General features: G+C 39.4%; 1 protein-coding gene across 7 annotated transcripts in view; it reads left to right on the forward strand.

The window, feature by feature from the left end:
* Positions 1–15595, forward strand: part of CELF1 (CUGBP Elav-like family member 1) — a 95927-nt gene that overhangs the window by 56328 nt on the left and 24004 nt on the right. For all 7 annotated transcript variants that reach the window (XM_064288130.1, XM_010592067.3, XM_010592066.3 and 4 more), the window contains exon 2: positions 2926–3113. In XM_064288130.1, coding sequence (XP_064144200.1) covers positions 2936–3113 — 178 coding nt within the window. In that variant the 5' untranslated portion in view covers positions 2926–2935. The remainder of the gene's footprint in view (positions 1–2925; positions 3114–15595) is intronic.

Consider the following 15595-nt stretch of genomic DNA (forward strand, 5'->3'; position numbering starts at 1 on the left):
TACTTGTGGTCCATCCATCGTTTGGGCTAATCTTTTCCTCATATCTTTGGTTTTCTTCATTCTCTCTTGCTCCAGATGGGATGAGACCAGTGGAGTATCTTAGGTGGCCGCTCACAAGCTTTTTAAGACCCTAGATGCTTCTCTCGAAAATAGAATGTAGAACATTTTCTTTATAAACTGTGTTACGCCAATTGAGCTAGATGTTCCCTGAGACCATGGTCCCCACAGACCTTGGGCCACACTTTGAACAGTACTGTTCTAGGGTGGTTCTTCTGGTTATTGAGTTGGTATACATGGGGGAAGAGGGGTTCATGGAATAGGGAGACATGAAGAAATGGAGTAGGATTTGGAGAGTAAAAGGAGAGGAAGGGAGGGTATTCTGTTTAGACTCCTGAGCTCCACTGAATTTCCAGATAAGCCATAATCCACTTATATTGACTGTGTTTAAGCTTTTGCACCAAAGAGTGATGTAGAAAGTTTAGAAATGGCACACAAATACCGATGGAAGGGACAAGCTGGGAGCAGTTGCCCGCAATGTTGTGCAAGTTAATAAACCCCTGCCTCTTCAGAAATAGCTGTCAGCTTCCATATCATCAAAGCATGTTTTGAGCACCATTGGGGTTCTATGTTAACCCTTCCTAGAATAGAAACATGATTAAAGATTAGCAACATTTTAATAAAATGGTATTAAAACTGGTAATTAAAGTTGTTGCGGACAGGTTCTAGGGAGTGATACCCATTGTCTCACCAGTCACAGGGCGTTTTCATCATGGTAGCATGGTTTCTTTTGGAACATTAAAATTAGGCTTCCAAAAGCAATTAAAACATATATATTTCTGCAGTAACCTGACACAGATGCTTTTAGATTAATAGATTAAAGGAAAACCAGTGAAACAATGCATTCCAAACACTTTAAAGAAGATAGATTGATCCTGTGGAAATCAAGTAATAATAGATGATAAGCTTCTGTTAAATTTGAGAGCTCTCTTTGTGCACAATATTCATTTTATTGAGTTAAGTAGGGGAAATTGTTGAGAATCTTAACAAGAACTTTCTCCCATCTGCATTTGAGTGCTTATTTTGACCCAGGCACTGTATCAGTTATGGCTACAGCAATGAATAGGAAGTAAAACATTTTCTGTCTCAAGGATCTCTCAGTCTAGTTCGGAGAGGTAGATATAGCCAAATTATGGGAAAACATGGTTAAGTGTTACAGCGAAGGTGAAAATATGGTACTCTTTGAGTCCTGGGATGAAACTGACTTAGTTAACCTGGGAGAGAATGGGAAACCTGCATATACAAAGGGACCTAGATTTAGGACATTTAATTAGTTATAGATTCAACAAAGGCAATTTGAGAACAGCCCCTGTGGGTGTCTGATTGTAAGAGATTTAGGTATTAAGAGAGAGGTTGAAGTACTGTCATAGGTTTAGCATTCTGAAGGATCATCAAACACTATTCAAAAGATAGCAGCGAAGAAAAAAGTTGTTTTTCCTGTAAAGAAAATGAGCATTTTATTTAGGATTGAATATTTAGAACACAAGGTGCCCTGGTGGCACAAAGGATTAAGCACTTGGCTGCTAACCAAAAGGTTGGTGGTTCAAATCCACCTAGCCACTAAGACCTGGTGATCTGTTCCCGTAAAGATTACAGCCTAGAAAACCCAGTGGGACAGTTCTTTTCTATCACATGGGGTTGTGAGTAGAAATTGACTTAGTGGTGCCTAACAACAGCAATTTAGAACATGGAAAATTTAAATATGATGATGTGATTTCTGGATTAAGCAGCAAACTCTAACAGGAAAGGTAACCGTGAGGATTATTTAGAATTTCAGTTATTAATGGTTTAGATAAATGCCAGGCGTAAAATCTGGAAACAGTGATGGGATAAGGACTTTGAAATAGGTTCTGAGTGGAAACATTTGTAGTGTAAGAATCCCCTTAGCAGGGGTAGGAATGAAGGTATTGAAATAGGAACATTAAAAGTTTTCTATGATGGAATTGGAGGCATCTGTGGCAATTATAGTAGAATTTGCAATTAGTAAGGAATCTAAATGGGTAAAGTCATAAGGAGAAGGCAGTAAATTGGATAACTTATATACAAAAAAAGTAGAATGATGGCAGCATTATTTATGTTTATCACATTCATTTGTGGAAGTTTAAGAGGCAAAGCTTTGTTTCGGTCTGGGGGCCCAACTCAGGAGCATTAGGGTTACTCAGGAGATAGCACGTTCATTCAAGGACCTGCATTTTAGTCAGTTCTTACTTAGCTTAAGCCTTCAAAATCAAGTGCTTCTGTTCTAACATCTGTCGTTGTATGTATACATTGGGGAAGAGACCTGAGGCTTACTCCTCATCAGTAATCCTTTGTGATCTTTATGGTCATTAAAAAAAGTGGCTGTTTGTTAATTATGCATAAAAACTATTAAAACATGATCTTGCTGTAGGAGCTTTGCCTTTTAAATTCCTTTGAGAATTCTCATACTAGACAAAAATGAGTGTCAGTTCCTAATCAGAATGGTGACTTTAGTTTGGGCTCTAATGAAAGAGGTATCTATGGTGAAGGAGGACCAGGGAACTCTGTCAAATTGAGTGGAAGTAATTAAAGAACTAATACCAAGTCCATCTGGTGGAATTACTTTCTCTATAAAGGTTTCTGTTTCCTTTCTCCACCCCAAGGATGAAATAGTGGATGAGGAGGGAATCATGGTTTGTCCTTGAACAGATGTGACTAGTGGAGGTGTAGAAAGGTTACCATTCAGGTTCTTGTCCCCTCACATTGCTCCTCTGTCCTCTTTTGAGTATTTATGAACTTATTAAAGAAGTAAAAATTTTTTTCAGGAGGTAGTTAAGATCTTTTAAAGAGGGGAAAACTTCCTCTGGAAAGTGACATGAATACATAATAGTTTCATTTTATCTCATGCAGCTCAAAGAAAATGAACGGCACCCTGGACCACCCCGACCAACCAGATCTTGATGCTATCAAGATGTTTGTTGGCCAGGTTCCGAGGACCTGGTCTGAGAAAGACTTGCGGGAACTCTTTGAACAGTATGGTGCTGTCTATGAAATCAACGTCCTAAGGGATAGGAGCCAAAACCCTCCTCAGAGCAAAGGTGAGGATTTTTGTTTTGTTTTTCTTTTCCCCTACATGTGCAATTTAGTGACATTGATTACCTTCTTCAAGTTGTGCAGCCATTCGCACCCTCCTTTTCTGAGTTGTTCCTCCCTCCTTAACATCAATTCACTGCCCCCAAGGTTCCTATCTCATCTTTAAAGTTGCTGTTGTCAGTTTGATCCCACATAGATAGTTCTTAAAAGAGCATAATGCTCAAGGCAGACCTTTTTTACTAGTTAAGCTAAACTAGTATTTGGTTTTAAGATGACTTCAGGAAGTATTTTTGGTTTAAGATTTAAGGATTATCTCACGGTAATAGTTTCAGGGGTTCATCTACCCTCCGCGGCTCCAGAAAGTCTAGAGTCCATGATAATTTGAAATTCTGTTCTGTTCTGCATTTTTCCCCTTTTGATCAGGACTCGTATATGGAATCTTTGATCAAAATATTCAGTAATGGTAGCCAGGCAACATCCAGTTCTTCTGGTCTTGTGGCAAAGGAGACAGTTGCTCATGGAGGCAGTTAGCCACACATTCCATATCCTCATCCTATTCCTGACTCTAGAGGAGCTCTGGTGGAGCGGTGGCTAAAGCATTCAGCTGCTAACTGAAAGGTCATTGGTTCAAACCCACCAGTTGCTCTGCAGGAAAAAGATGCAGCACCTGCTTCTGTAAAGATTAACAGCCTTGGAAACCCTATGGGGCAGTTCTGCTGTATCCTATAGGGTTGCTAATGAGTCTGAACCGATTTGGTGGCAATGGCTTTATTCCTGACTCTCCTTCTTCCTCTGTTGCCCCAGGTGCATAGAGACCAATTATTGTGTCTTGGATGGTCACTTGCGAGCTTTTAAGACCCCAGACGCTATGCAGCAAACTAAGAGGTAGAACAGAAACACTGAACACATTATTAGGCCAATTAATTGGGATGTACCATGAAACCATGACCCTAAACCCCCAAACCAAGGAACCAAATCCCATGAGGTGTTTGGTTGTACATAAGCAGCCTTAGCAGCTACTCTTTTTTTCTTTTGGTTGTTGTTAATACATCTGTTACACAACTTTTGCAATTCAACTTTTACAGGTGTACAACTTATTGACAGCAATTACAATAATCGGCTGTGCAGCCCTACCCTTAATGAATGCGATTTTTCCATCAAAAAAAAAAAAAAAAATCCATTGCTGTCAAATCTGTTTCAAGTCATAGCAACCACTAATAAATTTTGGCCTGTATACATTTGCCTTTTCTTGTCTTTTTATATAAGTGAGGTCATAAAATATTTGTTCTTTTATGATAGCCATAGTTCACTCAGCATAATGTTGAGTCCGACTCATAGTGACCCTGTAAGAGAGTAGAACTGCCCCCATAGGGTTTCCAAGAAGCGGCTCGTGGATTTAAACTACCGACCTTTTGGTTAGCAGCCTGAACTCTTAACCACTGTGCCACCAGGGGAAATGAGAGTCCTCCTATTTTGTTGTTCTTTTTCACTATTGTTTTAGCTATTCGAGGCCTCTTTCCCTTCCGTACAAAGTTGTGGATTGGTTTTTATATTTGTGTAAAGAAGGCTGTTGGAATTTTGATGGAGATTGCATTGAGTCTGTAGATTACTTTGGGTAGTGTTGACATCTTAACAATGTTTAGTCTTCCAATCCATGATCATGGAACATCTTTCCATTTTTTTAAGTCTTCTTTAATCTCTTTCAGCACTACTTTATAGTTTTCATTGTATAAGTCCTTCATGTCCCTGGTTAGATTTATTCCTTAGTATTTTGTTCTCTTAGATGCTATTGTAAATGGAATTCTCTTCCTAATTTCCCTTTCACATTTCTCATTGCTGGTGTATAGAAACCCACCTGATTTTTGTTTGTTAACCTTGTACCCTGCAACTTTCCTAAATTCTTCTATTTGCTTTAGAAGCTTTCCTGTGGGTTCTTTGGGGCTTTATTTATATATAAGATCATATCATATCATACTTCTTTTCTAATCTGGATATCTTTTGTGTGTGTGTGTTTTTAAACTGTGCTTTAAGTGGAAGTTTACAAGTAAGTCTCTCATACAAAAGTCTATATACACCTTGCTATATACTCCTAGTTGTTCTCCCCCTAATGAGACAGCACATTCCTTCTCTCCACCCTGTATTTCCGTGTCCATTCAGCCAACTTTTGTGCCCTTCTGCCTTCTCATCTCCCCTCCAGACAGGAGCTGCCCATGTAATCTCATGTGTCTACTTGATCTAAGAAACTCACTCCTAACCAGTATTATTTTCTATCTTACAGTCCACTCCAATCCCTTGTCTGAAGAGTTGGCTTTGGGAATGGTTCATGTCTTGGGCTAACAGAAGTTCTGGGTACCATGATCTCCAAGGTCCTTCTAATCTCAGTCAGACCACAAGTCAGTCTGTTTACGAGAATTTGAGGTCTGCATCTCACTGTTTTCTTGCTTCTTCAGGGATTCCCTGTAATGTTCCCTGTCAGGGTAGTCATAGGTTGTACCCAGCACCGTCTAGCTCATCTGGTCTCAGGCTGATGTAGTCTGTGATTTATGTATCCCTTTCTGTCTTTTGGGCTCATAATTACCTTGTTTCTTCGGTGTTCTTCATTCTCCTTTGCTCCAAGTGGGTTGAGACCAATTGATGCATCTTAGATGGCCACTTGCTAGTGTTTAAGGCTCCATAATCTGGATATCATTTATTTATTTTTGTTGCCTTATTGCTCTGGCTGTTGTTCTTGTTAGGTGCCGTCGAGTTGGTTCTGACTCATACTGACCCTATGCACAACAGAACGAAACACTGCCTGGTCCTGTGCCATCCTTATAATCGTTGTTATGCTTGAGCTCATTGTTGCAGCCACTGTGTCAGTCCACCTCGTTGAGGGTCTTCCTCTTTTCCACTAACCCTGTACTCTGCTAAGCATGATGTCCTTCTCCAGAGACTGATCCCTCCTGACAACATGTCCAAAGTCTGTAAGACGCAGTCTTGCCATCCTTGCTTCTAAGGAGCGTTCTGGCTGCACTTCTTCCAGGACAGGTTTGTTTGTTCTTTTGGCAGTCCGTGGTATATTCAATATTCTTCGCCAACACCACAATTCAAAGGCGTCAGCTCTTCTTCCATCTTCTTATTCATTGTCCAGCTTTCACATGCATATGATGTGATTGAAAATACCATGGCTCGGGTCAGGCGCACCTTAGTCTTCAAGGTGACATCTTTGCTCTTCAACACTTTGAAGAGGTCCTCTGCAGCAGATTTGCCCAATGCAATGCGTCTTTTGATTTCTTGACTGCTGCTTCCATGGCTGTTGATTGTGGATCCAAGTAAAATGAAATCCTTGACAACTTCAATCTTTTCTCCATTTATCATGATGTTGCTCATTGGTCCAGTTGTGAGGATTTTTGTTTTCTTTATGTTGAGGCGCAATCCATACTGAAGGCTGTGGTCTTTGATCTTCATTTAGTAAGTGGTTCAAGTCCTCTTCACTTCCAGCAAGCAAGGTTGTGCCATCTGCATAACGCAGGTTGTTAATGAGTCTTTCTCCAATCCTAATGCCCCGTTCTTCTTCATATAGTCCAGCTTCTTGTATTATTTGTTCAGCATACAGATTAAATAGGTATGGTGAAAGAATACAACCCTGACACACACCTTTCTTGACTTTAAACCCATCAGTATCCCCTTGTTCTGTCTGAACAACTGCCTCTTTGGGTAGTTTTTTGCTCTGGCTAGGAGTTCTAATACAATGTTAAATACAAAGGTAAGAGTGGGCACCCTTGTCTTGTTCTTGTTTTCAGTGGAAAAGCCCTCAGTCTTTTTCCATTAAGTATAGTGTTGGCTGTTGGCTTTTCATATGTGCCGCGAATTATATTGAGGAATTTCCCTTTTATCCGTTCTTCTTTGGTTTTCATCAAGAAAGGGTGTTGGATTTTATCAGATGCTTTTTCTGCATCCATAGAGATGGTCATGTGATTCTCTTCCTTTGTTTTATTGATGTGGTGTATTATGTTAATTTTCTAATGTTGAATCATCCCTGGATTCCTGGAGTAAATCCCACTTGATCATAGTGTATGACTTGTTTAATATGCTGTTGAATTCTGTTCACTAGTATTTTGTTGAAGATTTTTGCATCTATATTCATAAGAGATATTGGCTTAAAATTTTCTTGTGGTGTCTTTGTCTGGTTTGGGTATCAGGGTTATGTTTCTCCTTCATAAGATGAATTAGAGAGTATTCCTTCCTTCTTTATCTTTTGGAAGAATTTAAACAGTATTGGTGTCAATTCTTTTCTAAATGTTTGGTACAGTTCCCCAGTGATGCCATCTTTTTTTTGTTGGGAGGTTTTTTGCTGATTTGAACTCTTCATTCATTTTAGGTCTGTTGAGACTCTTATTTCCTCTTGATTCAGTTTGGATAGATTGTGTGGTTCTAAGAATATGTTCATTTCATCCAGGTTATCCAGTTTGTTGCCATTCAGTTGTTCATAATATCTGTCATAATTCTTTATTTCTGTCCAGTCAGTTGTAGTGTCCCTTCTTTCATTTTTACTTTGGTTATTTGCATCTTTTTTTTTTTTTTTTTATCATTCTAGCTAAAGGCTTGTCAGTTTTACTGGTCTTTTCAAAGACTCAGCCTCAGGTTTTATTGATTCTCTTTATTGTTTCTCTGTTTTCAGTTTTATTTACTTACACTCTGATCTCTGTTTGTTTTTTTTTTTTCCATTTCTTCTGGTATGTTAGGTTTAGATTGCTCTTCTCTTTCTGGTTCCCGGCTGTTAATTTTGAGGTCTTTCTTCGTTTTTGTGTAGGTATGTATTACTGTAAGTTTCCCCTGAGTACTGCCTTCACTGCATCCTCTAAGTTTTAATACTGTGCTTTCATTTTCATTTGAGTCCAAGAAATTTAATGATTTCTCCTTGACCCATTGGTAGTTTAATAGTGTGTTGTTTAATTTTCATGTGTTTGTGTATTTTCCAGGTTTTTTCCTGTTACTGATTTCTAGCTTCAGTCCATGTGGTCGTAGAAAATATTTTGTATGATTTCAATCTTTTTAAATTTATCAAGACTCGCTTTGTGATTGAAGATGATGTCTGTTCTGGAAAATGATCCATGTTCACTGGAGTAGAATGTGTATTGTGCTGTTCTCGAGTAGAGTGTTCTATATATTCTGTTAAATCTAGTTGGTTTATAGTATCATTCAGGTCCTCTCTTTCCTTGTTGATCTTCTTTCTAGATGTTCTGACCAGTATTGATAGTGGTATAGTGAAGTCTCCAACTATTACTGTAGTACTGTGTATTTCTCCCTTCAGTTCCATCAGTGTTTGCTTTTTATATTTAGGTGTCCTGATGTTGGGTACATATATATTTATCATTGTTGAATCTTCTTAATTAATTGACCTTTTTATCACCATATAATGTCCATCTTTATCTCTTCTGACAGACTTTATCTTAATGTCTACTTTTTCTGATATTAAGATGGCCACCCCTGCTATCTGTTGGTTATTATTTGCGTGGAATATTTTTTTCCATCCTTTCACTTTCAGCCTGTTTGCGTCTTTGGGCTTAAGGTGTGTCTCTTGAAACAGCATATAGTTGGATCATTTTTTTTTTTTTAATCCATTCTGCCTCTCTCTGCCTTTTAATTGGAGTGTTTAGTCCGTTTACATTCATTGCAGTCACTAATAACAAGTGACTTATGCCATTTTATTTTTTTTTATGTGTCTTAAGCCTTCTTTGTCTTTGTCCTTTAGTACTGTTTGCTTTTGTATTTTATTGGTTTATTGTAGTGAGCACCTTTGGCTCCCCTTTCCTTTCCTATTGTGTATGTTTTTAAAATATATTTTCTTAGTGATTACCATGAATATTACACTTAAGAACTTGTATTTATAACATTCTGGGGTAAGTGGATACCACCTTAACTTCAGTAAAACACAAAAAATTCTGTATCTGTACCATTCCTTTTCCCTCCTTTTGCAGTTATTATTACTAATTATGTCTTTATATTTCATGTGCCCTGTAAAATAATTTTATCCTTGCCTTCTCTATGTATATGTTATTAAAAAACATAAAGGGCAAAACATATAGATTTATCAAGCAGGAATACCTTATTACTAGCCCTTATACTTGTCCATGCATTTCCCTTTATTAGGAATCTTTCTTTCTTTATTAACTTTTATTGAGCTTCAAGTGAATGTTTACAAATCAAGTCAGACTGTCAGGGATCTTTCTTTTTTATGTGTAGTTTTGAATTCTTTCCAGGTCTTTTCCCTTCCAGCTACAGAACTCCCATTAGTATTTTTTTATAGGGCCAGTTTGATGGATATGAACTCTCAGCTTCTGTTTCTCTGGGAATGTTTTAATTTCACACTCATTTTTTTGAGGGATAGTTTCGCTAAGTATAGTATTCTTGGATGATAGTTTTTTTTTTCTTCCAGCATTTTAAATATATCATTCCATTGCCTTCTGGCCTCCAGTGTTTTTGAGGAGAAATCAAAATTTAATCTTATTGAGGATCCTTTGTATGTGACTGTTTGCTTCTTTCTCACTGTTTTCAGGCTTCTCTCTTTATGTTTAATTTTTGATAGCCTAAATATGGTGTCTGTCAGTTTGTTATACTGTGGGGGCTTGTGTGTTGCTGTGATGCTAGAAGCTATGCCACCAGTATTCAGATACCAGCAGGGTCACCCATAGAGGACAGGTTTCAGATGAGCTTCCAGACTAAGACAAACTAGGAAGAAGGACATGGCAGTCTACTTCTGAAAAGAATTAGCCAGTGAAAACATCATGAATGGCAGCGGAACATTGTCTGATATAGTGCCGGAAGATGAGCCCCCCAAGTTGGAAGGCACTCAAAAGACGACTGGGGAAGAGCTGCCTCCTCAAAGTAGACCTTAATGACATGGATGGAGTAAAGCCATCGAGACCTTCATTTGCTGATGTGGCATGACTCAAAATGAGAAGAAACAGCTGCAAACATTCATTAATAATCAGAACCTGGAGTGTACGTAGTATGAACCTAGGAAAATTGGAAATCGTCAAAAATGAAATGGCATGCATAAACATCGATATCCTAGGCATTAGTGAGCTGAAATGGACTGATAATGACCATTTTGAATCGGACAGTCATATAGTCTACTATGCCAGGAATGGCATCTTGAAGAGGAATGGTGTTACATTCATCATCAAAGAGAACATTTCAAGATCTGTCCTAAAAGTACAACACTGACAGTGATTGGGTAATATCCATACGTCTACAAGGAAGATCAGTTAATACGACTATTATTCAAATTTACGCACCAACCACTAAGGCCAAAGATGAAAAAATTGAAGATTTTTATCAGCTTTTGCAGTCTGAAATTGATCAAACATGCGATCAGGATGCACTGATTATTACTGGTGATTTTAATGTGAAACTTGGAAACGAAGAAGGATCAGTAGTTGGAAAATATGGCCTTGGTGATAGAAACAATGCTGGAGATCAAATGACAGAATTTTGCAAGACCAATGGCTTCTTCATTGCAAATACCTTTTTTTAACCAATATAAACGGTGAGTGCATACATGGACGTCACCAGATGGAATACCCAGGAATCAAATCGACTACATCTGTAGAAAGAGACGATGGAAAAGCTCAATATCGTCAGTCAGAACAAGGCTGGAGGCCGACTGTGGAACAGACCCATAGCTGCTCATATGCAAGTTCAAGTTGAAACTAAAGAAAATCAGAGCAATCCACGAGAACCAAAATACGAGCTTGAGTATATCCCATCTAAATTAGAGACCATCTCAAGTATAGATTTGACACCTTTAGCGCTAATGACCGAAGACCAGATGAATTGTGGAATGACATCAAGGACATACATGAAGAAAGCAAGAGGTCACTGAAAAGACAGGAAAGAAAGAAAAGACCAAGATGGATGTCAGAGGAGACTCTGAAACTTGCTCACGAATGTCTAGCAGCTAAAGCAAAAGGAAGAAATGATGAAGTAATACAACTGAACAGAAGATTTCAAAGGGCAGCTTGAGAAGACAAAGTAAAGTGTTATAATGACATGTGCAAAGACCTGGAGATAGAAAACCAAAAGGGAAGAAGACCCTCGGCATTTCTCAAACTGAAAGAAGTGAAGAAAAAATTCAAGCCTTGAGTTGCAGTGGTAAATGATTCTATGGGGAAAATATTAAATGACACAGGAAGAATCAAAAGAAGGTGGAAGCCAAGTTTATTGCAGCACTGTTTACAGTAGCAAAAAGCTAGAAGCAACCAAGGTGTCCATCAACGGATGAATGGTTAAATAAATTATGGTATAGTCACACAGTGGAATACTACGCATTGATAAAGAACAGTGACGAATCTGTGAAACATTTCATAACATGGAAGAACCCAGAAGGCATTATGCTGAGTGAAATTAGTCAGATGCAAAAGGACAAATATTGTATAAGACCACTATTGTAAGATCTTGAGAAATAGTATGAACTGAGAAGAACACATTGTTTAGTGGTTATGAGAGGGGGGAGGGAGGGAGGGTGGGAGAGGGTTATTTACTGGTTAGTTAGTAGATAAGAACTACTTTAGGTGAAGGGAAGGACAATACTCAATACACGGAAGGTCAGCTCAACTGGACTGGACCAAAAGCAAAGAAGTTTCTGGGATAAACTTAATGCTACAAAGGTCAGCAGAGCAAGGGTGGGGGTTTGGGGACTATGGCTTAAGGGGATTTCTAAGTCAATTGGCATAATAAATTCTATTATGAAAACAATCTGCATCCCACTTTGAAGTGTGGCATCTGGGGTCTTAAATGCTAACAAGCAGCCATCTAAGATGCATCAATTGGTCTCAACCCACCTGGATCAAAGGAGAATGAACACCAAGATCACACGATAACTATGAGCCCAAGAGGCAGAAAGGGCCACATGAACTAGAGACTTACATCATCCTGAGACCAGAAGAACTAGATGGTACCCGGCCACAACCGATGACTGCCCTGACAGGGAGCACAATAGAGAACCCCTGAGGGAGCAGGAGAACAGTGGGATGCAGACCCCAAATTCTCATAAAAAGACCATACTTAATGGTCTGACTGAGACTAGAAGAATCCCGGTGGTCATGGTCCCCAAACCTTCTTTTGGCCCAGGACAGGAACCATTCCCGAAGACAACTCGTCAGACTTGGAAGGGACTGGACAGTGGGTAGGAGAGAGATGCTGATGAAGAGTGAGCTACTTGTATCAGCTACCTGTCTGGAGGGGAGATGGGAGGGTAGAAAGGGTTAGAAACTGGTAAAATGGTCACGAAAAAGAGACTGGAAGGAGGGAGCGGGCTGACTCATTAGGGGGAGAGTAAAGGAGAGTATGTAGTAAGGTGTATATAAGCTTATATGTGACAGACTGACTTGATTTGTAAACTTTCACTTAAAGCACAATAAAAATTATTAAAAAAAAAAAAAAGAAGCTGGAAGGAATACACAGTCATTATACCAAAAAGAATTAGTAGACATTCAGCCATGTCAAGAGATAGCACATGATCATGACCCAATGGTAATGAAGGAAGGAGTCAAAGCTGTACTGAAGGCATTGGGGAAAAACAAGCGTCCAGGAATTGATGGAATATCAATTGAGGTGTTTCAACAAACGGATGCAGCGCTAGAAGCGCTCACTTGTTTATGCCAAGAAATGTGGAAGACAGCTGCTTGGCCAGCTGACTGGAAGAGATCCACATTGATGCCTATTCCCAAGAAAGGTGATCCAACCAAATGCGGGAATTATCAAACAATATCATTAATATCACATGCAAGCAAAATTTTGCTGAAGATCATTCAAAAGCGGCTGCAGCAGTATATCAACAGGGAACTGCCAGAAATTCAGGCCTAATCCAGAAGAGGATGTGGAACCAGGGATATCATTGCCGATGTCAGATGGATCCTGGCTGAAAGCAGAGAATACCAGAAGGATGTTTACCTGTGTTTTACTGACTATGCAAAGGCATTCAACTGTGTGGATCATAACAAATTATGGATAACATTGTGAAGAATGGGAATTCCCGAGCACTTAATTGTGCTCAAGAAGAACCTTTACATAGATCAAGAGGCAGTTGTTTGGACAGAACAAGGGGATAATGAGTGGTTTAAAGTCAGAAAAGGTGTGTGTCAGGGTTTATTCTTTCATCATACCTATTTAATCTGTATGCTGAGCAAATAATCCGAGAAGCTGGACTAATATGAAGAGGAACGGGGCATCAGGATTGGAGGAAGACCCGTTAACAACCTTCTTTATGCAGATGACACAACCTTGCTTGCTGAAAGTGAAGGGGGCTCAAAGCACCTACTGATGAATGTCAAAGACCACAGCCTTCAGTATGGATTACACCTGAACATAAAGAAAACAGAAATCCTCCCAACTGGACCAATAAGCAACATCATGGTAAATGCAGAAAACATTGAAGTTGTCAAGGATTTCATTTTGCTTGGATCCACAATCAACAGCCACGGAAGCAGCAGTCAAGAAATCAAAAGATGCATTGCATTGGGCAAATCTGCTGCAAAGGACCTCTTTAAAGTGTTGAAGAGCAAAGACGTCACCTTGAGGACTAAAGCGTGCCTGACCGAAGCCATGGTATTTTCAATCACATCATATGCATGTGAAAGTTGGACAATGAATAAGGAAGACTGAAGAAGAATTGACACCTTTGAATTGTGGTGTTGGTGAAGAATATTGAATATACCGTGGACTGCCAGAAGAACGAAGTCTGTCTTGGGAGAAGTACGACCAGAGTGCTCTTTAGAAGCAAGGATGGCGAGACTGCGTCTTACATGCTTTGGACATGTTGTCAGGAGGGATCAGTCCCTGGAGAAGGACATTATGCTTGGCAGAATACAGGGTCAGCAGAAGAGAGGAAGACCTGAATGAGATGGATTGACACAGTGGTTGCACAGTGGGCTCAAGCATAACAATGATTGTGAGGATGGTGCATGACCAGGCAGTGTTTCATTCTCTTGTACGTAGGGTCACTATGAGTCAGAACCCGCTTGAGGGCACCTAACAACAAACAGCAGCAACAGGTATGATATGTCTTGGTGTAGATCTCTTTGGGTTTATTCTGCTTCGTTTTCTTTGAGCTTCTTGGATTAGTAGATTCATGCCCTTCATTAGAGTGGGGAAATTTTCTGTTATTATTTCTTCAGATATTCTTTCCGTCCCTTTCTCTCCTGGAATTCTCATGGCGCACATATTATTTCTCTTGTTGTTGGCCCATAATTCCATTAAACCCTGCTCAGCCTTCTTGAGCCTCTGTTCTTATTGCTCTTCAGCATCTGTGATTTTAACTGTCTTTTCCTTTAATTTGCTGATTCTTTTCTTCTTCCTGATTAAATCTGTCGTTGGGTCTGTTTGTCATTTCCGTTATTGTCCATTTCAGTTACGGTATCCTTTTTTTTTAGATCCTCATTTTGTTCTTCCATTGTTTTCCTTATTTTTTTTAGCTCTTTGTGTTTTTTTTCCTTTGGTTGTTTTTAATGTTGTGTTACATTCTTCCATCTTTTTCCTTTTTTGACCGTCCCTAGATACGCTTTTACCCCGTTTGTTGTGTTCATTTGGATTGGCCCTTGTTTCTCTGTTCTTTGTGTGTCTTGTGATTTTCCTTGTTGGCGCATTGGCATTTTTGCGGGTGTTAACCATTTCGTGCTCGCAGGCACCTCTAGGGACCAAGTACTTCTTCTGCCTTTGAACACTCATTGGGAAGCTGCTGTGGCACTGACAGTGCGTTCTGCCGCAAAGCAGGGGTCTTTTGACTGTTTGAAACCAAAGAATTGGGCGTGTGCTGCAAATTACTGTTTTTATAGGATATTGTACGAAGTATCTGAAGTTTTGGTAGGAAAAATAGAAATTTTGAAGATTTATATTAGTTACACATATGTACCAGTAGACCCAGTGGGGACTGTGGGGTATAATTAGTGGTACTTCATATGTACCACTGAACACTTAGGATAGGCTTGTGGGAAGGGGCAAGAAAAAAATCCATGCTACCTACCAAAAATTCGGACACACTCAGTGATTCAGCATACTTCCATTAATGAAGACGTATGATATCAACAAAAAATTCAAAGCAGAAAATAATTGGTTCATGAAAGGTTTAACTTTCTCAGTTTTCTCCATTATTTGATGTTTTGGGTTTTTTTGGGGTTTTGTTTTTGTTTTTGTTTTGGCTTTCTGCAAGAAGCTCTTCGGTGGCCAGAGCCTTTGGCCTTTGCTTACCATTTCCTCTCCCTCTCTGTGATAACTTCTCCCTTTCTGGCTTAAATGGGATTTGATAGTTCCAGAGCTAATTTTTCAACTTTAAATCTCTCCCAAATACACCAGAGAACACTCTGTGGTCAGTCTGGCCACCAGCAGGCACTGCCACTCAGGTGAGATATCATGTACTAATCAATCTTTCCACCAGGGGGCACAGTCGTCGTCGCCCCGGCCCCCGGCTGTCACTCCCTTTCTCTGTTTCTGCCGTCACGTTTTTTAG

The sequence above is a fragment of the Loxodonta africana genome, chromosome 7 (assembly GCF_030014295.1).
Source record: "Loxodonta africana isolate mLoxAfr1 chromosome 7, mLoxAfr1.hap2, whole genome shotgun sequence".
Classification (NCBI taxonomy): domain Eukaryota; kingdom Metazoa; phylum Chordata; class Mammalia; order Proboscidea; family Elephantidae; genus Loxodonta; species Loxodonta africana.